Source organism: Patagioenas fasciata, chromosome 4 (assembly GCF_037038585.1).
Source record: "Patagioenas fasciata isolate bPatFas1 chromosome 4, bPatFas1.hap1, whole genome shotgun sequence".
NCBI lineage: Eukaryota > Metazoa > Chordata > Aves > Columbiformes > Columbidae > Patagioenas > Patagioenas fasciata.
Window position 1 is genome coordinate 57,297,400 of NC_092523.1, and position 27,723 is coordinate 57,325,122.

General features: G+C 40.9%; 1 protein-coding gene across 3 annotated transcripts; it reads right to left on the bottom strand.

Annotated features, from left to right (window-relative positions):
• Positions 1-1,723: 1,723 nt before the first annotated feature.
• On the bottom strand, positions 1,724-21,755 carry SPARCL1 (SPARC like 1). 3 transcript variants are annotated; one of them, XM_071807970.1, is made up of 12 exons: positions 21,348-21,755; positions 14,692-14,766; positions 13,942-14,059; positions 13,758-13,811; positions 9,941-11,098; positions 8,770-8,839; positions 8,030-8,148; positions 7,305-7,425; positions 6,368-6,504; positions 4,495-4,643; positions 3,558-3,706; positions 1,724-2,171 (listed from the first exon to the last, which is right to left on the bottom strand). In XM_071807970.1, the coding sequence occupies exons 3-12, from the start codon at positions 13,993-13,995 to the stop codon at positions 2,143-2,145; spliced, it is 2,040 nt and encodes a 679-aa protein (XP_071664071.1). In that variant the 5' UTR covers positions 13,996-14,059; positions 14,692-14,766; positions 21,348-21,755; the 3' UTR covers positions 1,724-2,142. The 3 variants fall into 3 exon arrangements, with proteins under 3 accessions (XP_071664071.1, XP_065693600.2, XP_071664072.1); XM_065837528.2 differs by lacking the exon at positions 14,692-14,766; XM_071807971.1 differs by lacking the exon at positions 13,758-13,811 and having other exon boundaries at positions 21,348-21,754.
• Between the last annotated feature and the right edge of the window lie 5,968 nt (positions 21,756-27,723).

Sequence of the window (27,723 nt, forward strand, 5' to 3'; positions counted from 1 at the left end):
TGAGGACATACGTCATCTGCAGAGGATTTAGTGGTTGTCCTGGATCAGAGGGAAGGATGCTCTAGTTGGCTGTTGTGTCTGTGGCAGTGGGTGCTTTGGCTTGGAATGTGAGGAGATTGGGAAGTGCAGGGTGATGTTTCTCATGGAATATCCCTTGTGTTGTCAGCCTTCCATTAAGGTTGGAGGTTATGGCTATATCCTGAACTTGGATATCCCTTAATGAACCTGACTAAAAACATCCATCCCCATCTGCTTTTCTTCTCTCTTATTATTGAGCTGCTGTTTTAGCTGACATAGAGGATAAGTCAGTAGGTCAGGTAATTTTGATCCTGCTCATGTTATAACCAGCAGATAAGATTGTGCCATGGTTTATATGTGAGCAATGAGGTGATGGATGTTGTTAGCCCTGCAGAATTTGAATTGTTTAACGGAAAATCTTCCCTGTTTGCCTTGACAAATTCAATTTTGTTGCATCTTTTTCTAGTACTTTGAGTGGAGCAATGGTGGGTATTAGCCTCAGTGGAGAACAGGTCAATGCCTTGTGAGTTGTCCTTGTGTGGACTGTATTTGATTGTTTTAAGGTAGCTGACTCTTGGCTGTAGAAAGAGCATATTTGTTCTTAGCAACAGGCTGCAGTCAGAAAAAATTCTGACAAAATGCCTTTAACCCTGAGACATTTCAAGTCCCAGAAAAAGTATCTTTTTCAAATGGAGTTAGCACAGAGAACATGCTTTTATACATTCAATCCAGGTTGATTTGTTTACACTGCTGTGTGGTGCTACAGAATGTGAAGTGGGTGGCAAGTCAGGCTTATGGGAGAAACTGCCAGTGAAACTGATTTTGGTGGAAAATAATATTTTGTTTGTGTAACAGGTTCCTGTGTTGAAAAGAATTGTAGCTTGATGTGTTTTCTCCCAGGACATCACATTGGAGTTGGACAAGGATTAGTAGCCCTTACTGGTTCAAGAGCAAATCAGAGAGGGGTGAGTGAACTTCTGCTATTTGAGCTACCAAACCAACGTTTCCGAATCCCATTTTCCTTTAATTGGAAAGGTGATGTGGTTCAGGTGAAAAGTGTTTTCTAATCTTCTTTTGTAGGAATAGCATTTGGGGCTTCTTGCTTACAGCAGAGCACGCCTAGAGTGTTTACAGTCAAGTGCTTGGTTTAACAGCATGAAATTAATCAGATTCTGGAATAATCTCGTTCTCTACTGGTTTTGATGCTCAAATTGTGCCTATCTTCAGGCAAGCAAAAGCTGGGAGACAGTGAAAGAAATAGTTACCATTTCTTTCTCAGGAAAAAGGGTAGCAGTAGTTGGTACTTCTGTGGGAGAAAGCAAGTATGTGCCTGCTAAGGAGAATGAGGAGGCATTGAAGCTGTGGTATCCTCTGCTCCTTGTGATGGTGAAGCTGTTGCTAATCAGTCTTTTGACACACATCCACCCTCACTCTGCTCATACAATTAGCTCATGACACAGTTTGTCAGCAGGAATTCTGTTGTGTGGCATTGCTGCTGTTACTGTTGCTTTTCAAGGGGCAGGGAAAGAAGTATCTGAAAGCACTGATTTTTGTTTTTTTTTAATGTATTTTAGGAATTATGGTTTAAGGACTGGTGTATATGATGAATACTCTAGTTTCTTCTTCACCCTTAAATCTGAAATGAAATTTCCATTGAACTGTTCCCATGATACCTTTTCTTTGCAGAGTTCTGCCAAAACCCATATTTCTGTGTAGAGTTTTATTTAAGGTTTCTATGCAGAATGTTAAACTGACAAAATACAATAAATAAAGGACACAAGTCCAGTTTCTTCAGTGTGTGGCGAAATCCACATCCTGTAATTCTGCTGAAGAAGAGCTTTGCGAACAGCTCAGTTGTCAGGTTAGTACTATTTATAGGTTCAGAGAGATTATGGATACATGCAGGGGAAAATGCTGGTTGCTTAGCTACGAACCACTTGGAGTAGTCAAATTTTCCTGCTGTTAATGAATGTAGGACTTTTCTGCATTTGTGTTAGTTGATAAGAATGAAGTGAACCTTATGCCACTTTTGTCTTAAACTATGAAGCTGTTAATTAGAGAAATAAATGGGTTTCACATATTTCACTAGTTTTAGTGCAGCACTGGGATTCTGTTCAGCCAGGCTCAGAACAGGAGATTTTCATTTATGTCTTCTGCAACAGAGAAGAAAACGTTATGAATATTTGATGCCAGAAAGACATTTTTATGCTGTATGACTCTTAAGTGATACACCAAATTTTCAGAGGGTTCATGTAGGGGAATGCTTTCCCTAACAACAACAACAACAAAAGTATGGTTGCTGCTATTATATTCTGGAGCCATTAATTTAGACCCTTCTTGATAGGTGATTTCTTGTTTCTAGTGTTAGATCTCCTTGATCTGTTTGTGAGCCAAGAATCCTTTCCACCTCCTTTTCCCAAATTACTGACCCTAAACCCCTCTTTGGAGGAATGATCACTGGCAGCAGTATGTGTGTATTACAGTAACTCCTTGCAGCTTACTTCCATGTGAGGCTTGTGACTGGTAAATTGCCATCAGAAGAGCTGGAAAGAAGAGTGAAGGCTCTGCATGTCTGACCTCTGACAAGAGTTGGCCTCCACTTAAATTTAGGGAGTTGCTAGTAGGATTTTGAACGCATTTCTTCAGTCCACACACTTAGCCAAATGTTTTCTGTCATGTAACTGCTCTGGGATTAACCTGTACTATTGCTACCCTTGCTTAATGGCTGGTGGTATTGTTCAGCTGTTGCTCGGGGCTAGATCAGAAGAAGGTGAATTGTGAAAGAATGCTGTAAGTTGAATGTAGTACCATGAATCTCCAACTGCTCAATTCTGGAGACATCAGCGGTACAGTAGTACCTAGTTTTTTGCTTTCCTCAAGGTCTTGGTGTGTATTGAGCTAAACCAAACACATGCAGAGCCCATTTGGGATTCAGAAGCTCTCCCTGCTTCTGCCTAAGCCTGCTGATGCACGCAGTCTGGGCACCATCTGAGCATGTGTTGCATCTGACAAGTTAGGTAAGATAGATCATTTGACCTGCAACTATAAGGTGATGACAACATTTGTGTTGTATGTAGTAATCTAGAGGTGAGTGTAGTTACTTGATCAGTGAGAGATCTCAGTTATTTTCCCTACTTGACCTGAGACCTTTAAATGCATTTTCAATTGATATGCCGATTTAGAAGCAAAAGCTCTCTTTACCTTTCCTTTGGCACTGAAGGATAAAATAATTGAGTATTTCTTGAGAGACGGCGACGTGCAGAGTGTAAAGGTTCAGACACCACACAGGAATGGTTCAGTATTTAGTACAAACTACATCCCAAACTTTTTCTCATGGAAAATATGACTTTTTCCTATCTTTATAAAACAATTCAGAACCTTGCACCTTTGGCAGTCTTATTACTGTTCCATTTGCCTCTGTCAACAGGACCCGTGAGCTTCTGGCTACAGTTTCTTTCCTGTATGTTGTGATCCAAGAATGTGCCTAGCCTTGACCAGAAGATTTTGTCTGGTCCATTTACCTGTTCTTTTAGGTTTACCTTCTTTAATCCCAAAGCAGTGGCACCATTCCTCCAAAGCAATGAGTTTGTCTTTGTCTCCATCGCACTCTTGGAAGAAACGGGTTATGCAGTGCTCCATGGGAACAAGGGAGGCTCTCAAAGGTGCGAGCTCAGAGTGTGTTAATAATCTGAAAGAAAGATCAGGTATGTAGAGCTGTCTCTCGTTAATAAATCATCAGGATCATCAAAGATGATCTAAGCTGCTAGAAGATGACAATGGTGGCTTTGACAGAGATGCCCTGATGGATTCTTTTGTGGTGCTTCTGGAGTAACTCTGTCCCAGGTCACTAGAATGATGTATAATACGTGATAAACTCAAATATTTTAACTGCTATTTGTTCACTAATGTTTTTTTCCTAGAACAATTATTACTGCGACTTGTTCACAACTCACCAGTTTTGTCATTTTGCCATGAATCTGAGAGAGCAAGCTTGCAATGGTGCCAAGTTCTGTTCTAAGACAGTAGGTGTGATCAGCATGAGGTATTAAGGACCTGCAGCCTTGAAACATGAATCCCACCACCGAGTCATGACCAAAAGACTGAAATGAGTCATGTTCTCCAAAGTAAGCTGAAAGCTTCCTCTGAGCTGTAACACTGATGCTTTCTTACCATATCTGTTCCTTAAACTGAGCGACTTCTGTAGTATTAGTTGAAAACTATATGTACCTTGCTAGTGATTTGTTGCTGACAGGCCTCTGCCCTTTTTACTTGGCCTGTTGCTCTTGTCCTCAAGACATGGCTTCAGCAAAACAGTAAGAGAAGTTGTGTCAGAGATGAATGCTTCCTTAGAAAGGGGAATGCTGGCTCCTGTCAGCTGAGGAACTTCTCCTCTATGTAGAGAACCCTTTGAGTGGTTTAGAATAGTAGAACAGCCTGAGCTTAAACAGCAAATCTGCGAAGATTGATTTTCATTACCTGTCAACAGGGTGCTGATCAAGCCGGTGAAACTGCCAGTGCACAGGATATACATACATGTGATAATTCTTCTCAAAGTCATGTAGGAGCAGCTCAACTGTGTGGTTACCAGCTACAAGGCGCTTGTCATTCTGGTAGATTTTTTTGACCTGAACACAACAGAGAAATGGATATTTTTGTTTAGGGATGAAGATTTGTCCTGAAGAGAACTATCCAGCAAAGGAGGTGGCTTGGAGAAATGAAACTTGATAAAATACCACTGTGAAATAGATTTTAGTGTTCCTCACCATACACAGCAAGAAAATCTTGCTTCAAGTAGTCCAGATGATTTTTGTTGCTGTCCATGTCAACTTTTGTAGTAACTGGAAAGGAAGTTAAAATTCCTGTGACCTAATCATCAGACTCAGCTAAGCAGGGCAGTGTCCTCAGTGTCCTCAGTCAATTTTATCACATTTGTCCATCTTCTGTCCTCAGACAAGCAACTCAGCTCTTGGCATGAAACAAGCCATCTGAGAAATCATCTAATTTGTATAATTTAGTATGAGATGTTCCAGGTAGGTCAGTGTCTATCTTGGTAACTGTCTATGTGGGCGTTGGTGTTGCTCAAGTGTATCTTGTGTAAACCTGCCATGACCTACTGTGTGCACCTCCTACTCCAGAGTTAGAACAGCCCAGAGCTTGGTCTAACTGAAACTATTTTGCAAGAGTTATGGCTTTTTAGGCAGTTAAGGCACCTGTATCTTCAAAAATAAATTATTGTCACCAATTCACTTGTCATTAATTCTTCTTTAAAAAAAAGGCCCAATGGTAATAGATGCTTACTGGTTTTTAAGACTATTTAGTGTGATGCTTAAGGTCTACTGAATGGTAGAAAGCAGCTTGTATCTCTTAAAAACTGAGCACGGGACTCATGTAATTTTATGGCCCTTAAATATAATGGTGTAGGTGGACAATGTATGTGATTACTAGCAAGTGCAAACAATACCCTTAACTCTTGAGTCCACTTTCAGGTACTTTTGTATTGATTGCCAAGTACAAGGTGTGTCCCAAGAACAGAAGAGGAGCTACTTTTCATTGGTCCAGGGCAGGGACCCCTGCCCCCATGAGTGTCCCCTGAACTCTCTATTGTAATTCTGTCTTGAATCCTGCCCAGTTGCTCAGTCTTGTGAGGTCCTTGAGCAATTTTCTTCATGGTGAGTCCAAGTCCTGACTTCCTTTGAATACCTGTGCATTGTCAGTAGACTTTGTCACCCGCCTCCCTCTACCAGTTCAGTCAACAAAAGCTGAAGAGCACAAGTCCTTTTAACCTGTGGGTCTCCACAGGTGAGCTCTTGGCTGCCTGTTGGCTGTTATTCTGTCTTTTAATGAGTTACCCATACCTGGATGCTCCATCTTATACTATGGCTGCTCAGTTTACTCAAGTCCTTTGGAAAGAGGCACTGACTGCGTGAGTTGGGTCATTGTTATCTACATATTAGTTGATCTTTCCAGGAGGTTTGTCACAAAGCACTTTCCCAAACAGAAACTGTTTTGTGTCTTCTAAAGCAAATTATTGTTATCTAGTTGTGCACCAATTCTGATTTTTCTACCTCCTGTCTGTAGACACTGGCTTCCAAGTAGTACACTTGGCTTGCGTTTGCTTGAAGAAAGGGAACATTCGTAGCAGAAATGTGTCTCAGCTTAAATGAATGCAAGGGCACATGTAAATGTATTTTGCAACTTGTCAGTCTAATTGAATCTAAATTACCTTAACCAGAAGGGGAATGCTCATAGAAAATGGGAGAACTCATAAAGATGTGAATAGCTTGTTTCACATGGTTTGTCCAGCTCTAACAGTGGAACTGCATGGTCTTATTTGAAAAGGATTGCTGACCTTGCTCCTTTGCTTTTCAGTTAAAAATCCAGAATTGTTCAGATCACGTTCATAATATTGCATCAGGATGTTTTTGAGCCAGTCTCTCATCCGGAGGGGGAACTGATCCACTTCATAATCAGTACAGTGGGGGATGTCTGTGCCAAACAAGAGAGCTTTTGTTAACAAGTGATCCATTAAGTCCTCATTTAAGCATTTCTGAGCCAAGATAGATTTGATCCTTGCTAGCAAACTTCCAGTTGAGCTCGAAAAATAAAATTGGGAATGTTGCTAATGGGTTCAATTTTAAATTTATGAGTCTTTGGTGCACATGCTTAACCAGCTGTGCAAGCCACAACCATTTTATATCTGTTCAGCTTCTGAGCAGGGTTCTGCAGTGAAGCCTTTATCAGTCAGTTGCATGAAAGCAGAGTTCTTGACAGCAAAGGAAAATTCTGGCTGAGAGCGAGTGCACTTTCCTCCCAGTGCATGCAGCAGCTGAAGAACTTGCAAATCAATTCTGGATTTTAGATCCCAACTTCTACATTTGGCATCTAAGTAGTGTGTGAGGTTTTTTTGTTTTGCTTTTGGTTTTTTACTTGTCATTTTAATTTATTAACTGGCTGTAAATACTGGTTTTCTGGTCAAGGTATTAAAAAAAATCTTGAGATGCTAAAGCAATGGGAGCATGTAAGACAGTGCAGGTGGGAAGACAGGGTTGAGAACAAATTGGTCTAAGCACTGGAGGGATGTCGGTAGGATTCAGATGCTTAATACCCTTAATTATAGAAAAAGTGCCTTTTTAGACCTGTGTAGGGTTTGATGGTCTTAATAAGCAGATAACTGATGCAAAATGAGGAGAGCACAGGAAGAAACCAGGTAACTTGGGGCCAGCTTGTAGCCAAGGCTACTGGCTCTTTATACTCAGGTAACTTCTTCATAGAAAAACAAGCCTTACATTTGCAGGAACCCATATAGTCTAAGTGCAGCTGACGTCCCGTTTTTGTCCCTTCAAGTTGACATTTGGTGGCAAAGAGCTGACATGTGCCATCATAGGTCTTATTATCTGTACCACAAACCTAGAGGAAGAGAGAAAAACAAAACCACCAACCCCACCACCACCACTGTGTTAAGAAAAATTCTGCTCACTCCTATAGGCGTTACAATAATAAAGGCATTGTTAACATCTGATGTAGCAGTTGTGAATACCCACAGGGAATGCATGTGGTGGGAAGTATTAAAAATCATAGTTGTTACATGCCTACCTATGGATTAGCTCTTCTGTATTTATATACCTAGTCTTGAGACACTTGAATCCATTTTTGCATACTAGTAGTATAGTTTGAGGTGGTACAGGATTATCATATTAAATATGTATTAGTATTCGGTATGTGCTCTAAAACGTGGATAAATGTACTTTGAGTGGAAGGAAAAAGCTATGATCCCTGAGAGACCAAATAAAGAAAATCACTTTAGGTACTTTGTAGCTACATGCGTTCATACTATTTTCAAGCTATAGTCAGTGAGTTTGGGTATTTTATACTTCTCCAATTACTGGAATCACCCAAACCCACTTGCATGTTTTTAGGGTAGAATTGTTCTAAATAATAGCAGCAGAATGTGTTAGCTTGTAAACATCTTAATTGTTTTTCCCCCATGCTGTGCAATGAATGAAATACTTACATGCTCATAGTCTTTGGTGGAAGAGCAAGCAGCAGGGTCTTGGCAAATACAGCTGGGTTTCCCTTGTTTGTCCACATGGCAGACTTTACCTATTTTGCAGTGGAAGTTCCTACATGGCTCTAGCGATCGTAGGAAGAAGGAAGGACAAAGTCAAGTGTTCCTGTCAGGTTCTATGACAGTCAAAGCAAAATACAGCCCAGCATTCACTAAGAAGTCAAGTGCTTTTTGTAAGTTTGTTAAAATGCAGCTGGACCTAGCATTGAATAAAGACAAACTTCAAATGAGGATTTTTGTGGGACTTCTAGTAGTCCCAGGTTTGAGCTGGATGGGGAAATACATTTTACAGAAAAAGGTATTTCTTATATAAGGGATGACATTCTCTTTCAGCTTCCTTTGTTGAAGCATATCCCATCTGTCCTTGCTGAACCCAACACTGGCATGTGTCCCATTCCTAGATGAATCCAAGATCCTGTTCTGTGATTTCAATGCAAGATAATTCCTAGTCCAGTATAACTGACACAATTTGTGCACTGTCTAGACAAGCTATTCGCAGACAAATGAATAAATCCAAGGGTGAATGGATGGGATTCTCTGGGAATGTAACTGGCACTGCAGGAATTATGCACAAGTGCAGTTCAGTCATGTGAAACGTGCTGCCAAAGAGAAAAGAAATGCAGACTAGCAAATTCCCCAGCCACAGCAAGTTAGCAGTGACATGACAGCTTTGCCTTGTGACTTACCCAGCAGAACCCTCTCACTCCTGTTGCTTGCACTTTCCATCTTACCATAAGAACTGCCTGTAGTCTTAACCTGTAACATCACAGAGACAAAAGCAGAAATTGTGGTAAACCTTTGGAAGAAAAAAAAATACATGAATAAAATTTTTTTCAATGGCAACTCTAGAGCTGAGGCAGAGTTTGCTCTGTTTGTAGCAGAAAGAGGTTGCTATGCAAAATGTGTGAGAAGTGCATAAAGCGTCTGGGAGTATTAAGGTGCTCTGTTATTTGGAAAAAAAATGTAGGAGGTGGAGAGAGAAATACAGGAGCCCTGTAAGGCTCCTGCACACCTGGTGGTTCTACAGTACTTGACACACAAGCAGTATAATACCTTGAGGTTGACAGAATTGGTATTTCAAGTGTTAGTTTGTGCTGGGTCTCTCTAGGTGCAGTGGGCAAGAACTGCTTCTCAATGTGTCTTCAGTCCAGACCCCACTTTGATGCTGTGGGGAGATACTTGCCCTCTTTTGAATGGATGCCTCCGATGTTGTTGTGGTTTCTTTTTGTTGTGTTTTTTTTTTTTTTTAATATTACGGATCCATGCTTAACAACCATAGCAAAACTCACTCTTTTCTGCTGAAGAATGCCCCTGATAGTCCACTGGTTACTTAATGTGTGACTGCAATACAGGAGATCTGGGAGCATCATCCTCCTTTGTGTGAAGGGGCAAAGCTCACGTTCTTCATCTTGTGTGCAAGCATTGTGGCCACCAGGATGGTGATTATTCTGGGGACTCTAGCCCTGCCTTTCCAAGCTGTTCACTTTTGTGTGGTAGTGTTTAAAATCTTTGGGAGTGGGGAGTGAACAGGCTTCCCTAGTCAGCCTGAGACTGGCTTCCAGGTTTTGCATGTACCTGTATTTATTTCTGTGTTTCATTACGCAGCCTATTTGGGCTGGAGCTCTTATGTGACTTGTGCTAACTTCCTTTCTGGTACAATTCATCTAAATACTATATGTGAAGTGAAAGAGCACAAACCAGATTAATAGTGAAGAAAACGAGGTAAGATTCTGCCAAATGTTAATAAATTACACCTATTGTTCTCCAAAATGTCCTTTTGGTCATTAGGAATTTAAATTTGGGACTAGCTTCCTCCCTGTTTCCTAATATTCCAACTTTATTTTAAAAATAAATTACCTTGTTTTCATGTTCCATTGAATTCATGCTCTGAACAGAGCTACTTGTTTCCAGTTGTTGCTCGCTGTCAGAATTCGGTGGCTCATGATCATAATAATCTTGTTCAGAATGAGCGAGGTCTTTAATCTTGATATTTTGGTAATCCTGAGTCTCTCTATGACCTGCAGCTTCACCTTCCATGGTTCCTTCCCCTTCATGCTCAGTGCTGGTGCTCTCTTGGTCATTACTCTGGATTCTCTCCTCTTCCTCATAGGCTGCTTCTTTCCAGATATTGCTGAGATCTTCCTCACCATCAACATCACCACTGTCATGACTATCATCAACACTACTGTCCTCTGCATCTTGTCTTTTCACCAGTGTGTCATGATCACTCTGATAACTTACTTGAATATCATCTTCCCTCTCTTGGCTTTGCCATTTGTCATCCTGCTCTTTGTTGTGGTTTTTTTGAGAGAGGATGTTTTCTTTTTCTTTATAGGGTTTCGTCTGGCTGTCCTCCTTGTCTTCTTCTAGGTCAAATTTCTCACCATGTCTCTTGGTTATCCGGATTGGTTGACTGGAATCTCTCCGGATTTCGTCAGATTGCATACTGTTTTCATTTTGCTGTCTTTTGTATTGTTTACCTGGATTTGTCCTGTGGCCTTTGTGATTCATATCTCTATAACCAGCTTCCTCATCCTCTTCTTCCACACCTTCTTCTTCATCGCTTTCGTGGTTGTCTTCAGATAGACCAACTGTATTTTTATTATATTTCCACCTGTTATGCTGACGATCAAGACTGAGAGTGTCCACGGGATTTCCTGCATCACCCGGAACATTTTCTTTGGCCATGTTGCTCTGTTTCTCCTGCCTCCTTATCTGGTGATGCTCAGAGCCAGACTGTTCTCTGCCATTGCTTTCTGAATCGCTGTCCTGGTTATCAAAAGCCAAACCTGGCTTACTGTGCAGTGAAAGGAGATTGATGCTTTTTAGGCTATTTTTCCTTTGATGCTCGTTACCACTTCTTCCTTGTTTTCTAGCGGTCCAGGGCTCATCTCTGTGCTCAGTGTCTGGTACTGATAACTGTAGTCTTAAGTTTCTGTGGCTGGGCAGCAGATCACCCTTGTCTACATACTCTGTGTTCTCTTCCTTTGGAGCTTCAGGATTAATATCTTCAGTCTTAAAAAAACAAAAAAACCACCACAACAAAACAACCACAAACAAACAAACCCAAACCAAACAAAAACCAACCAAACAAACCCCAAACAAACAAAACCAAAACCAAGTAAAACAATAAATCTTCAAATTTATTTGAAGTCAATGCAATGTTACTTTTGCCTTGCATTGCAAAGCATGATGCTGACTTTGTTTTCTTTGTAAATGCACCTCTTAAGCTAGCCCAGAGCATGAAATTCACTGCTGATGTAATTTCCATTTCCCAGCAAATTGGTTGGTTTGTCCCTTCTTTTATTGCTGGAGTTTCTCAAGAAGTCTATGCAACTCTGTTTAAGATCTGATAGGAGATACATGGCACATGGGTGTCTTGTGAAATCCCTAAGTCCTTAATTGATAATTTAGCGTCATAACTTCAGGCACTTGTTGTAGGCTACAGTAATTATCACTTAGAGAAGGTGGGTGTGATACTCCTCTTCCTACAGAGACCAGTGGGAAGCCTGGGAAAAGAGGAGCAAGGGGAGAGTGCACCTTTCACAAGGTACTGTGGTATAATAGTAATTTCTGAGGAGTGCACTGCATCTTAACTGTTTCATAATTAACTTATTTATGTACTTTGAGTCTGCTGCATCATTGCTTCCTAGCTGAATTCATCAGTAGCTTTTGTATTTGGTGGCAACGACTGTATCATAAACTCACTGGATAAGTACAGGCATTTCCAGTAGCAGGAACATCTGTATGTCTGAACCACCCCTATGGACATTCAATGTTGTTTATTGCTTACTAGAATATAGCACCTAACAAGGATTTTCCTTAAAGCTCTTGAGGAGTTATTTGTGAAGACAAGACCTCGGTGCCCAAGTTGCCAAAACAACATTTCCTTTGGTGTGGGCAGACTAAATGGAAACAAACACTCCACTAACAAATACTTACACAAATATGAAAAAAAATGGTAGGATTAAAAGTATTAATTTGGGTCTTGGCATATCAGCTGTATCCTATTTCCTACAGTCAAGGTGGTATCTAAATGTTTTGTGAGTTTATATTTTGCCTAGTGTACTTGCTGATGCAGGAAAAGTACCAAGCAATATATTTCTTTTCCAGGGAAATGTTGTAGGTTTGCTAAAATCCAATTGAAATTCGGTGAAGAGAGCTTTTCCGGATTAAGTGCGTGTTTCTTGGAGACCTTACAAAAAGTGATTGATGTGTTGCCAAGTATCTCAAAATTACTTTAAAACACTGGAAAATTAAGTTTCAACAAGAGTTTCCCTTACATGTGTTTTTGGGCACTGCTGTGTACAACATATTATATGTCTTTAAGCAAAAAGCAGCTTTCTGCGAAGGGCTTTCCATTCTAGAGTTAGAAAATATTAATATAAGGTCGAACGTCATTAAGATTGCCTGTTATGGGTGCCTATGTTTGAAGCAGTAGTATTTGAGAAAGATGATGTGGCTCATGTCTTGACAAGAAGGCTCGTTGTGCACCACAATCTCAATGTAGGTGTTCCTGGATATGGCTTTCGGCTGCTGCTTTTTGTTAGACCTTTGTCCTCAGGATAAAATAAACTTTTAGGACTCAGTTGCTTGTGAAAATAGTAGGGTCTCTTAACGTGATGGCAAATTTCAATCAACATAGCTGTAATTAGCTACTGTTAGGGGACAACTGACCTTTGGTAAATGTCACAAATTCACTTGGAACTGATGATTTGTTGGGTGTTGCAATGTTTTGTTTTGATGCAAGTGTCTTCTATATGAAGTGTTTCTGGGAGACTGCAGGCTGCAAATGAGTGTTTATGCTATAATTTGTTCTGCTGGATACTTCATGATGAAAAGGTGGGTTTTTTTTGTTTTATAATGCAGAGCACCATCCAGATCAGCAGGAGATGCATATGGACAGCTGCACAGAGTGGGATATAATGTGTAATTTTTAAAAAAGGTTATAATGAGAGCTGGGATTTTGCATTTGCTTCTGTAGAGCGTGCTCTGAATTTAGATGTTATAAAACGTTCATTGGCTTGGAGCCAAGGCCCGTTGTTTCTGAACCACAGATGCTCACCGGAATGGTACAATAAGAAATAATTTTAATTTGGGTTAACCATGAGTACAAAATTGTGAAGCTCTGTTGTTAGCATGTGTATATCGCAAGTACTGCTGAAGTAATCTCTCTTATTGCCATGAGAGTTGTGGTTTTGGCTTGTCAGCCACAGTGCACTTTTCCAAGATAAGCTGGATCTCTCTGATGCTCTATAATGTGAATAATGAAATCTATATTGGCTAAAATTCTTGCGTGTTTGAGACAGTGTACGATCACTTGATGTGTGATAATTTGAGGATTGCATCCTTGTTCACTGGAGCAGTGATGACCATGAATTTGACAGTCAGTGGAGCTTATTGTTTATACAAATATGAGTGTAATGTTTATATGTGGGGATCCATTTAAGTAATTTTTTCAAATAAGTGAAACTTCTGAGCTTTAGATTTTGTCTTGTTCTATTTCTAGCTATGTAATGTGCAAAGCATGAGATGCTTTGTACAAATTCCTGGGGTAAAGGGGTGTACTTTTTTAACCCAAATCTATTTACCAGCCACTACATAGGTGGTAATGTGTCTTACGTATTTCAGATGAAAAATATAGGTTTTTCTATTTAAATAACAATGAGAGTACCTTTTCTGGAGTTTTCTGTCTGTGGGTTCCAAGTTTGTAGTTTAAGGAATGGCTCTAGAATAGACAAATATACTCAATATCTGCATGTAAATAAAAATCTTGTACAGGGCAATGGGAAAACATAGAGTATTCACAGAAAGGGAAATTTTAACTGCACAGTAACAACAGCACGATGAGGACTTACTGGAGTAGCAAAAGCTGATACTAGAAGACAGATGAAGAGAGCTACAGCCTTCATGCTTTTCAGATCTCAAACAGGACAACAGTTAATGGTACAGTGGCAGGTTTTGGAGGTTTCCTTTCTGCAAACAACATGAAAACAAACAAACAAAAAGTCACAATTTGGGTATAATGGTCTAAAAATGACTACTGTAAGGAATGTAGTGGCTGCTGTAACTTGCTGAGTCTGAACACCCACAACATTTCCATGCTGTGTTTAGTTGTATGTTAACTTGGGCATTAGACCAGCTCATCTAGAGGACACTTTGGTCTTAGTTCTTTTTACAGGGCTTAGGTGCTCACAAACTCTAGTGGTGTCACTGAAAGTCAGAGTTATGAATGCACATAGATACAACCCTGTAAAGTTCTACCCACTCTTCTGAGATACTACTTTGTGAAAAATGTCCCTTTTTATTCCGTTCTGAGACATTGTCTGGTTGTGGCATCTCTCCAGCCAAGGTCTCTCCTGACTGCTCTGCTATGTGGCTGTAGTATGAAGAATTTGGTGACGAAGCTCTGCTCAGCAGGTCTCAAAAGCCCAGAAATGCTGTCTGCGCTGCTTGATGGGCTGATGCGGTTCTGCTTTAGAAGCAACAAACCCAACTCTGCACAGTAGTGTGCGAGACGAATGGCTGGAAAGAACACATGGTGCATTAGGAATGTTTTTCAGGCTGCACTAATGTCATCATTTGAGTGAAAGGCAAGTCATTTTTACCTTGAGGATGCCACCAGCAAATCTCACTTTTGCAGTGCACATGAACTGGAAGTTTCTATGGCTGTAGTTGTGTCACTGGGAAAAGCAAAAATAAGTCATATTGTTGCTGTTTCCTCCTTTTTTTTTTTTTTAATTGTATTGCATTCTTATTCTTTTTTATGTCCTTCAGGTTTTTTTTTATTTTTTTTTTTTATTTCCCGCCCCCCCCCCCTTTATTTTCTGTATTCATACAGAATCACTGGGATTTTCCACTCTGCTGCTGTTTCTGCTCTCATTCTACTGGCTGTTCTTCCCTGGAAATTATCTTCTTGGTCTTCCCTCCCTTGCCTTTTAAAATATTTTCACTTTCCATCTCACACATACCCTTTTTCATTTCTCCCCTCTTTCCTAATGAAAGGCATGTCATCCTGTTCTTAGTTGAATAGCATCATGTTTCTTTTGCTGATTGAAGCATGAATGAAACAAACACCACCCTGTCTTTAGTTGAAGAACATCGTCTTTTGCTGATCGAACTTCCTGGGATATGAAGGAACTGGCAGTGATTTCAAGTCGGTTTGGTCAACCATGTTCAGACGTGTGAAGCTCAATGTACAGTTTCAAAATCTTATTCATCCAGTTGATTTTTCTTGGGAAAGAGGAGTAGCACAAAACTCCAAAGGGAGAATTCTAGGGGAGCTAATGTTTATGGAAGCCAGAGTGGTGAAGCAAGAAGCAAGGACTTGGAGCCTTACATTGAAATTTATGTTTGGTTGCTGCTGTTGCTGCTGCTGTTGTTTGGGTGGGGGTTTTTTGGATGTAGAAGCTTGCAAAAGCATCCTGGCTACTGCTGTGCTTACCTCTGAACTGTACACTTTGGAAGATCCCTGTGTTACACATTATTTAATGTCAATACCTTTTTGGTAATGGAGAGCAAAATTATTAGTGTGGCATATCTAGTATGCAAACGATTTTTCTCAGTTTACTCATTTAGTGCCCTAACTTTCTCTTATCTAATTATCTCTTTGGTATCCCAAGTTAATTGTTTAAGATGTTTTCAAAGGGAAAGATAGAAAACAACAACAGCCATTAATGAGCACATGTAAAATGCCTCACTGTGCTGTGTATGGGCAGTCACTTCAGATCAAGGCCAGTTTTGTTGGACTGAGGGTCATGCAGGCGACTTGCCAGAACTGCAGGGGCATCATCCAGTTTCATGTATAGCTGTAAAACTGTATGCCATACTTCTGAAAGCCTGGCAGGTGACTGAAAAAAGAAGTTCTTGAATGGCAGTACTACAAGACACATAATCTTGATTTCTGCATCTCCTGGTGAGCAGCACAGCTGTGGGCATGTCACTTACCCAAGTTTCTCCTCCTAAAAATCTCATTTGTCATATTTTTTTGGTAAACTAGTTTGAGAGCTACAAATGAAAAGCTTTGCATGTTGTATTTTGGTTTTACAGTTTTCAAATCTGGCACTGACTGTAAAAGTTGCTTCTGCCACCTTTGTCCAAACAATGAAAAAGCATTTGGAATAGATCTGAGTTAAGGTGGCAGGACAGGGCTTTTATATTATTTTTTCTCTTAGAAGCTTAGTGGCCCATAGGAAACAAATCTTCAGTTATTGGAGGAGTCTGACCACTCTGAATGGAGTATAGGAACATAGTTAAGTATCTTTTTTCGTAGTCACAGTAGTCTAAATGAGTTGCAAACATTTATATTATTTCTTCCAATAGTGTAGTCTGCCCAAAACATCAAGTAGCATTTCTAAACTCACTCTGAAACTGTAATGTGTGTGCAAGTGTTGCCAATGTCAGTTATTAGTTTTTGCCTTTCTGAATATGGCAGCAATACCGATTCCTGTGCAGCGAGTGTCTCCTCCTACTGTTTCCAGAACAAGGAGTTTTGGGGTTCAGACAGTGCCTTGTAGTGGACCTGACTGTTCTAAGTTAACCATGCAATTCTGTGTCTCCTTCCTGCGACACCGGTCCCGTTGTGCAGCCAGTGCAGGGAGCTGTTGGTGACTGGTGGCTGGAAAGCCATAGTCACAAAGATTTTTCTTTTCAATGCTGACAGTGCTCATGAAGGGAGAGCAGTAGGGGAAGTTGGGATGACTGCTATGAAAGCTGCAACATCAATCAACATAGGGAGAAAAACAACAACAACAATCTTTATACAGTGGTCTGTGGTCCCTTCTGTTCTCCAGAAGTGTTTCTGTTGGTGCCACTCCACAGTCACTTAGGTTCTGTTGACTTGGTCGGGCAGCCAAGAGCTTTTGCCAGAATCCAGGAGCGCCTCTTTGCTTGCTACATGGAGACCATGTGAAGGGTTTTAGGTGGTTTGCTGGAGCCAGAGCCAGGGTATTTGCAGCTCGAAGGATGAAGCTCTTAGTTAGATGGAAAAAAAAAAACAACCAAACAAACACAAGGGACTCTTCCTGCAAGCCTACAGCCCTGTTGACTGCAAAGATTGTTTCTCATGGCAATGGGATTTTTCTACTTGCTCATTTAGTCTTTCACTGTTACAAAAGAAAAGTCAATTTTAGTTTAGTGATAATATAGCCAGCCTTAGCAGGTACAGAGATGAGAAAGGTCTTGTGGGTTATAAGTAATATTTGGCAATTAAGATGATGGTCGTGGAAGAAATAAAGCATTAGCTAACTGTCATATGATACAGGGATCTGCATTGTGACATTCACTTTTTCATGCTGAGATCTAAATTTGAAGACACTTTGTTCTTGCTTTAGTTTCCAAATTTGTCCTACAGAACAGAATTTCTAAAGCCAAGCTTTTTTAACAAGTAAGATTAGCAGAATCACAGAATGTTGGGGATGGGAAGGGACCTTGAAAGATCATCTAGTCCAGTCCCCCAACTCTAAATATAAATCCCCAGAACTCTGAGTATAGAACTATTACACAAGAAACTATTCTAAAAGCAAGCAGATATCTCCCTGGAGAAATTTAGTCTCTATAATGTGTAGGAAAACTTAGTTAAAAGATGAATATGAAATTTCTCAAATATGATTTTTATTTTTTTTTTTAAACTAAGAACGAAGAATTTAAGACTTCAGGTTGGGTATTGAAAGAGCAACACTAACTAGGTCCTCCTGCCCCTTTCTTAGGCTTGGAAAGAAGAATGTGTTTTTTATGAAACCTGAAGAAGACAAAAGCTCCGAGTCATTTATTCCATGGCAGTGGGCTCCCAGCAGGAGACACGTAGCTCTGCTTTAAATGGAAAATAAAAACATATTTCTATTCTTGATGTAGATGTGATAATTGCTCTGAATGACCCTTTTTCAGAGGACAGTGCACAGCTGCCCAGCTGAAGCAGAGCGAAGGGTACATCTGTGCACCAAGCACTATTGACACAGACGCAGCGGGTCATGTTTGACAGCTCCAAACTAGGATCCTGCAGCTGCTGCACAGCAAAGTTCATCCTCTAGTGTGAGCCTCTGCCAGGGCTTGAGCAGAATTGCTTTATGCAGAGTAGTTGCCTCTCTCATGATGGGCTGCAGGCAGCAGCCATACGTTGTTGTCTATGCATCTGAGGGCCTGTTGAGCATAAGCGTCTGTCCCAACCTGTGAGCAGTCTTGCAGAAGTATCTGGTGGGGTGACTGAAACCTCTGATTATCAGATTTTTAAAAGACTGAATGCTTCTCATCTCATTCTCATGAAGCTGGTGAGGGGCCTGGAGCACAAGTTTGATGAGGAGTGGTTGAGGGAACTGGGGCTGTTCAGCCTGGAGAAAAGGAGGCTGAGGGGAGACCTTATCGCTGTCTACAACTACCTGAAAGGAGGTTGTAGCGTGGAGGGTGTTGGTCTCTTCTCCCAAGCAGCAAGTGACAAGACAAGAGGAAATGGCCTCAAGTTGTGCCAGGGGAGGTTCAGATTGAAGGTTAGGAAAAATTTCTTCATGGGTATGGTTGTCAGGCATTGGAACAGGCTGCCCAGGGATGTGGTGGAGTCACCATCCCTGGAGGGGTTTAAAAGATATGTAGATGAGGTTCAGTGCCAGAGTTCAGCTATGCTTGGACTCGATGATCTTGAGGGTCTCTTCCAATCAAAATTATTCTATGGTTCTATATGCGTGATTTGCTAAACTTGCAAACAGTAGCACTTTCCCCTCCAGTAAAGAGAGATAGAAAAAGGGATATAAAGTTAAATGTCAGTTAATCCTCGAGGTAAGCGCATTTTAAAATATGCCATTTAAAGGTTCATGATTGTGTGTCTTCTGTTTGGAAACCCAAAGGTTATAACTCTACAGCTCAAGTTTTAACTGAGATGATGGCTCATGTCCTTCAGCCTTCAGTTGCAGAGACGACTGCTCGGGGGTTATTTCATTCCTCATGCTGCTGCAGTTGCTGGTGCCTTTGCTGGCACTCAAGCAATGCACTCTTGAGTATCAGAGAGACAACTCGGGAGCTTATCCCTGTAGGAAGGCTGCACAAGGGCTGCCATCTAATAAATTGTGTCAGCGGTCACTTGAAATACTGATTAGTGACATTATTTTTGTCTAGAGGCCCTGAATTAATGGCATCTGACATGCCTGCTGGTCTTGCCTGTCATTCTCAGCTATCACTTGCATTTTGTGCACCAGTCCAGCTCAGTTACCCAGGAGATTCAACAGGGTTCACTGTTTCTTGTTGTTCACAGCAGGAAGTCTGCCTCTTTAATAAAAAATTAGAGGGAATTTCAAGAATAGGTGAGATGCCAAGTGCAGTCTTTCCTGCCATCTCTGTATTTTGTTTCTGATTCAGCATTGTTGTCAGGCACGGCAAACCTCCTGCAGCTGCAACGTGGCAGGTTCTCTTGCCTTTTAAAATGCCCCCAGAAGTGATTAATTCTCAAAGACAGTGGCTGAAGGTGACAATAAATGCCTCATTTTTAACCAAAGAAATCATGCAGACTGCCCTACTTTCAGCTCTAGCATTGGCAGAAAACTCTGCATAGGCTTTTGTCATAAGATCTGGCTCTAGAATAAGTTCTTGCCCAGTCCGCTGCCATCACTAATGAGTTTGAATGTTGTTTGGCACTTAGAAAAGAGAACTGGAAGACTACAGGTTAATTTTGGAACTTAGTTTCTCATTGTGTAGAATAGGCATGCGAGCTCATTTCATGAGAATCCATGAAAAGTGATTATTTTTTATTTATTTGGGCTTTTTTAATCACCCCATTGAAACTCTCTTGGACTGCAATAAAATTTGATGTCTTCTAATTATTGTAAAAAGTCTCTGCTTGGTGCTATATCAAGACTGTTAGCAAGAAATACTGATGCCCACATCCTCACTGGTAGGTGCTGTAAGAATGTGCTCCTCATGGCCAGGTAATGATCAAAGCACTAACACTCTGAGGGGATGGAAATTTGTGTACAAGGGGGAATTAATGAGTGTGGAAATGGAAAACTCTCTGTGCAACATCTGCTGTTTCTATAAACAACAGGTGTACATGATACTCTTGCATTCCAGCTGGTATAGCACATTTTTACATATAGGTCTGTATCAAAAGCCCTTGTGAGAGTCCTTGTATGCGTGTTGTATATACATACAAGCTGGTTCATGCGTGTACATAGATAAAAATTAAATGCAGAGTTTGAGGCAGAGATCTGATCTGACTAAAAGAAGATATTTTAGTAAGAAAATAAATAACCAAACCATGAAACTGTTCCACTTGTTTTGTACCAGTAAATGTCTGCTAGTGGGAATCGATCCCTCTGATGCTACCAGTTTTAGAACTGCAACAGCCAATGGCCATAAAGTCCTTGATGCAAAACAAACAAACAAAAAAGAAGAGAAGCGGGGAAAAAAAAAAAAAAAACACAAAACAAAAAACTAAACAAGCAAACAAAAAAGGCCCCCCCCAAGCCCCAGTATTTCAGGTCATGTTAAGACAATTTTAAATAAACTATTGATGTAAGTGTTTGATCTGTTACGCTTCCCTCCTACCATTTGAATTAATTTTTCACTGGTTGAGTTCTAGATGTTTTTTTCCTAGAGAATGTGTAGTTTAAGTCCAGTTCAAGCCAAAAGGAGATACTTCGATTTAATATGAGAAGAGTCAAAATAAAACCTTTTTAGTAGCCAGAATAATTTTCTATATTTTATATGAACTGGCAGGTTTTGTGGTTTCCCAAAATCTGCATTTCCTTCACAGATGCCCTGTTTGTTGCAACTTTTTACCAGTTCTACCAACACCTTTGTGAGAGGCTCCAGCCACACAGTTTCTATCTCTCCTCTCTGTTATGGGAAAAAAGGAGGGCAAACCTGTTTTCTGTGGCCTTTTCTGTTGGACTGAGGTTCATGAACTGATATTACAGGAGATTGTGATAATTGTTAGGGAATCAGGTTGCACCACAGTTTGTATGCTTCTGCAAGAGGCTTTTATTTTGCTTGATTCTTGTTGGCCATCGCATAATGCTTTATTGTTTTGCAGGATCACATGGAAAATAATGGTCCCAGTGATAAGATAAAGGTAATCTTCCCCAACACAATAACTGTCCAGTGCTTTCTCTTCTACAGAACATTTCTTTCAGTTCTAGGTATAAATGTCTGAATCGATTTATCCTCAAACACTGCCACTCTATGAAAGCTTCAGCTATTTCACAGTAAATGAAAAGAGCTTGCAGAGGGTTAGATATAAGGTATTGTAAGGTTTTAATTAAAAATAAAGGAGAAACAGTACCATAGCAGTAGAAGAGGTGCTCCTCCTTGGTTAGCCACGGATGAACCAGAAATCCTCGAGCCTTGTGGAGTCTTGCTGCTTTTCCTGTGATATATTTTGGCGTCTGATGTGGCCTCTCTCAGCAAGAGGGTTTTTCTGTGAGCCTCAATGAAGGAAGATGCTCTGTGGGTTTTGGTGCAAGTAAAGGAAAATATCTCCTAGGCTTCCATGGGATGAGGTGGGGGGATAAAGGGCTCATGTAATTCTGCTGAATTAATTGAATCTGAAAGACCATTCAGTGTTCACAGGCTGGGGCCAGTGGAGCTCAGCCATTGTGTGGGAAGGACATATTTAGCCTTTTGTGGGGAGGGGAGCCCAATGGTGCGGCGGTTCCTCCCGTGTTGGCTGGTCCCAGAAGAGCTGAACTGAGGGATCAGCCAGGGTGGTCACAGCGTGGGCCTGGGGGAAGGTAAAACACAGGGAATGCTGCTCCTTGCTGAGCTTTTCAATCTTGTTTCCGTATACTGTAAGTTCATGTCACTATGGATAAATCAGGGCATGCATCCCTGCAAAAAGGAAGAAGGTAGAGAAGTGAAAAGCAAAGCTATAAATTAAAAATGTAATAAATAGGATCGGTTGGAGGATCTTGCATAACTCTTAAGCATTAGCTATTTGGAAGCTGTTACCGTGGCTGTCCTGTCTCTGATCGCGATGCTACAGAGCAAGCTGGTATAAGTGTGAAAACCCCTACAAGTGGCACCTGCCTGCAGCAGATGCTTTGTAGCTTTTGGTTTTGCAATGACTCAGTATGAATGAGTTTAATATTTCTTTTTTTTTATTTTATTTTTCTTTCCCTTTTCATCCTTCCATAAAATGCACCTCCTGAACTGAAATACTTCCGCAGATGTTCTCAGATCAGAAATAGTGGAACAGATGCACCAATGTAAGAAGAGAAGCACTTCAGTGGCATACGTGGTAAAGTCAGCAGGTCAGGCCTCCAGTTTCCCATTTTGCCAATATTTTGCCTTAGTAGCGAGGACACTTTGTGTATTGCGCTGACATAATTGAAAGTGAGGTCAAAATAAAGTAAGAACTGTAATGCAAATGCTGAAAATGAAGTCATTTCAGATAATGTCTTAACATTTTGAGGTTTTTTAAGATTTCAGTTTTACTGTCTTCTACTCTGTTCATCCTAAATGGTAGTAGATATGGTCAAGGTGATTACAGAAGACACAGTGAGAAATGTATGAAGATTTACCATGGTTCATGTGACCAACTGTGAAGTTCATTGTTAATTAAAAAAAAAAAATAATAAAAGAGAGGCTGAAATCACAGCTGAGCCCCATCTCTGTGGACGAAGCAGAAAATAAAAACTTGACAAAAGCCCATGAGAAATTCTTTAAATCCCTTCCCGTTTTATCTCTGCTGCTTTGCCTGGAAACCAATTCATGCTTATTGGAGTTGAAATTCTGCTGGTCTGTCAGCCAGTCAGCGCCTGAAAGGAGCGGTGATATTTCAGAACTCCCCGTGTTTGTTTTTTCTTTTGTTGTGCGTTAATAAAAGATGAATGGTTTTATCTGTCCAAAACTTTGCTCTGTGCCACAAACATGCCTCTTTGTACTGTCAGGTTAGCTCTATTGGGGGATGGAAGGTAAGTAGGTTTTGGTGATTGTTTAACTACCCCAGGTATGGACAGATCTTCAGCTAACAGAAGATATTCAGGTAGCTCCCCAGAAGTTAGGACAAATATTCCAAAGCTAATCTTACGCTAGCTAAGTATGTATCTCGTTTTCTTGTAAGACTTTCAGACAATGGCTATTAACATCGCCTTGAAATTGTTAATTCACAAAAAAATGCACCAGGCTGAGAACTGTGCAGGACCTTGAAGCTGAAACTTGTAGGGGTTTGAAGGTTATTATTGAAAAATGTGGATGTGATTTCTAAGCTTTCTTGTTTCTGTGTTTGAACAGCTTTCTTGGGACTTAACGGGGGGAGGAAATGTTTTGATTTTGAGGATGTTGAAGGATTATACATTGTTTATCAAAACTGTTACATATTTACAAAATGTTTCATTAAATCAAAATTTCTGGTTTGCGTTTGGTGACAAAATGCTTGGGTTGAGAAAAGATCCCTGTTTTTTTCTGAGTGTCATCAGGCGGCTTGAACTTGTCTCAGAGCCGTCAGTGCTGGCGGATTAGTCTGTAGCGAGGTGGTGTAATTTTTTTAAACCCTTTTATTGATGGATTAACAGTTCTCTCACCAGAAAGAGGTGCTGTACCATCGTGGCAAAGTATGGGGACAGAGAGGGAAGCTGTGTAGTTGCTGTGCTGGGAAACTGCAACCTAGAAATTATTTTTGTGACTCATTAGATGATTTCATTTGGAAAGAGACTATTTATATCCTGGTTTCCATTTTTGTTTCAGCTCTGTGCTTGTAGTCTGTGTGCTGGATATGGAAATGTGTCAGTGGAGAGCCACTTTTTCATTTTGGTGGACTTTGGACTAATCCCCAATTAAATTAATTAAGCTCAGATATTCCCCAAATTGCCAGATCCACACATGGTCATTAGCAGTGAACGTGACAGCTTTCATGAATGTGTGCTTGAAGTGTCAGTGGGTGACATCCTGGAGGGCTGCTGTACTGTGCAATTACTGATGTACCTCACGTAAAACACATAGTTTTGTTTTAGACCTCAACTCTTTAATTGCACCCTATACTGTTACGGTGAAGTCATGCATTATCCAGCAGGAGGGTGGGAAAACTGGACATGTGGGGTTCTCCTTAAGAGTATTTTTATGCAAAATGAGTACTTACTGGTAAATATTGCATGATGGCCTTCAAAAGTCTAACTGGCAGTGAGGAATGTGGCTGTCGGAATGAAAAAAGCTACATGTAGAGGAAAGGGAAAGGGATAATATGCAGCAAACAAGAAAGAAAAAGTAAAGACAGAAGAAAGAACACAAATGAGTACAGGGAGGTGAAGAAAATTGATTTATCATCTCAATATGACAGCTGCTAAATGGACACTTGAAACAAAGGAAGAAGAGGAAAAGCTCAGTAAAGTTTGTCTGACATTTATTAATATGCCTGTCTTGCATTGTATTCTCTGGCAGAAACGGTCTGTGGGTATGACTGACTCTGGGGGAGAGGGGGTTAGGCTGAAAAGGCAAGTTGTTTTCTGTTAGAGAGCTGTCTGCATGCGTGGTCCAGCCAGAGACCTGCAGATCTCTGCCCACAAGAGAGTGGTGTTGAGCCATCCACGTCCATACCGGGTACCAGGGTTCAATTCACAGGCTTTGTAAATGTGAAGTATGTTTTGACATCGGTGCTAGTTCTGATTTACAAATAAAGTTTGGCTTTTCTGTCAAATATGCTTTATGTTGAACTGAAAAAAAAAAAAAAAGTAAGCAAATTGGCATTCAAGTGGGGTTTTTAGAGCTTATAAAGGAACTGTGCACGTACACTGGCTATTGTATCCATTATATTGTACCGAGCTTGTGTGCTCCTGCTTTTTCTCTTTTTACTGGAGGGGGAAACGAAAGGACCACAAATAAAACCAGATGGACATGGAAGCAGTTTGGGTCTGACCACAGCCAGGGCTGATCATGCAGCGCTGATGTGCATGTGCTGGGGATTCCCCGGGCATTGCAGATCATTGTCTGCCAGATGGTGTGGATAGGGCTCTGAGCATATATATCTCTGATTGCCTGTTATTCATTAACAGCTCATCAGGAAATTAAGGAAGGTCTCTATAACTTCCTTACCAAATGTAAAGTGAATCACTGATCATTATAGGGTTTATTTTGTATATACACACATATATAATAGATCTTCTAGACTAAGTTACATTAGTATATTACTCCTTTCTTCTATTTTACTTCAAAAGAAAGCTTGACTGCCTTCTGAAGGGTCCTTGTACTGAATTTGGACTGAAATTTTTATACTCTGAAAAATTAAATTTCAGCACAGTATTTTTGACTCTAAAAGCTGCCCTTCTCAAGTAGAGATCAACGATGTCCTGAGCTCTTCTGAGGTTAACAAGCATCTCTTAAGATGGAGGATAATAATAAATGTATGTGAGCTGAGGATCTATATTTTGGAACTGGGCTCTCTCCTAAAAGGTTTTTCAGAGAAAAAGCTCAACAAAATGTGGCATTAAAAACATTTTAAAAATCACAGAGAGACTAAGTTAAAAGTCCTCCTATATGTTCTTTTTAGCCTGCTATGTGGCCAGCTCTGTCTCTAAAAACAGGTTCAAGAGCCATACAGGTTATGTAGTTTCGCATTTTATCTCATGTGCTAGTCCAGTAGCCCCCCCATCATCAAAATTTTACTCCATACAGGAGTTCTTTCCACTTGCAGATTGTAATTATTTGACTTTTCTATGCAGCATTTTCCAGTCCTGCACCGACCTCAGATCTCGTGAGCAGCCTCTCTTCAGTGGGGAAGCTGATCTCTTTGCCGTATCATTATCTGCTTGCGTGGGGCAAAGACCTGATCCTATGGGAATCATGATTTATCAAAAACATATATTGCTTTTTTTTAAAAAACAAAACAAAACAAAACAAAACTTTTTGCTCTCTCTTTCCCTCTCTCCTTCCCTCTCCCTCTCTCTCCCTTCCTTCCCGTCTTCCCCTGTTAAGTGCTGTGCTGAATTTGTTTCTGTGTGTGATTTTCACGACGCCTGAGGAGTGCCAGCCAGGGCTCTTGCCTCCTGCGTACACGGACATGAGTCGCACTTGTGATGCGTGGGAACGGACTCCAAAATGGGCTGAAGCTGCTAAATCGAGCACTCGTCCTTCGACGTGTGATGCAGTTTGGTGTATTGGAGGCTCTCGTCCTGTCTCCTGTGAGCTGCTGCGCTGGGCTGTGTCGTGTTTGACCACATTGCCTATGTAAGCTGAAATTAAAAGTTTAAAAAAGAGGGAAAGAAATAAACATCTCTCCCAGGCAGGGAACATTTGAGTCCTGTTGGGGAGGAGCTATTTTAAAGCTCAGACTGAGGAACGGCTATTTTTGCCCTTCAGACAGACAGACTCAGCTAATGGTCTGTATTGTTCAAAATGTTTTGTTGACCAAATTTTTAAAAAGAAGAAGAAAAAAAAAATAACTGGAAATGTCTTTAAACCGGCATAAGGTAGACATGGCTCTAAATTGAAAAGTTCTTATCTGTACCTGAACCCTGCTGTAGTTCAGAGATGGGCTTTCACTGTGTTATTCAAGTGTGCATTTGCTTTGATAATGAGAGGCAGAGCCTGAGGCCAGCGGGAGTATTTTAAGGGCAATTCTGCTGAAAGCACTCACAGAAGTCATGCAATCTCCACATGTAGCTCAGGAGTTGGTGGTTATTTCACTTAATCGTTTCAGACACATGGTGCAGTTAGAGGCTTTTGGGGAAGTGTAACGCAGAGAGTTACCCAGCAGAGACTGCTGTCCCAATAGCCTGGTGTGTTGTGGCTCATCTTCCTCATTGCTGATGTTTCACCGAACCTTACGGCTGCCTACGTAGATGGATTTAAGTCTTGGAGTGGGGGTTTAAAACACATTACATATTATGGATCATTCAATATCAAACCCCCTGCCATGTAAAGTGGCTCTGCAGCCATTGGGGAACACCGTGCAACAAATGTAAGTGGAGAAAAAAGCCGTGTCTGCTTGTGATGGGGAAGCTGATGTAAAAAGCACACGAAGACTCACGAAGGAGTTTGTCAAGACTGTGTATTTAACAAGTGTTTTGGTGATGACAGCAGCAAAGCCTCTGTCCAAAAGAACATTGCACTTAATGTGCTCCTTGTTGATGCAGGAACAGCACAGCCTTAGCCTGGAGTGTCAGCATCTCCTGTCATGCTCATGGTTCTGCGGCTCGTATCCCATATAGCCTGGAAGTGGCTGAGGGAGGTGGGGCTGTTCAGCCTGGAGAAAAGGAGACTGAGGGGAGACCTTATAGCTGTCTACAACCACCTGAAAGGAGGTTGTAGCATGGAGGGTGTTGGTCTTTTCTCCCAAGTTAACAAGGGATAGGACGAGAGGAAATGGCCTCCTGGGGTGGGGGTGAGGGTGTTAGATTGGATATTAGGGAAAAAGTTTTCATGGAAAGGGCTGTCAGGCATTGTAACAGGCTGCCCAGGGAAGTGGTGGAGTCATCATCCCTGGAGGGGTTTAAAAGATGTGTAGATAAGGCTCTTAGGGACACGGTCTAGTGACAGTTAGGTTATGTTTGGACTCAATTATCTCGAGGGGTCTCTTCCAACCAAAATTATTTCAGCTCTAATGCCAGCTTTCTCTTTCTCATGACTCAGCAAAAACCAATTTGTGGTATTGCATAGCTCTGCTCCTGGGTGCCTCTTTACCCTGCCTCTAAGGCAGCATTTTGGGGAGCTTCCCTTGTTGTTTTGGT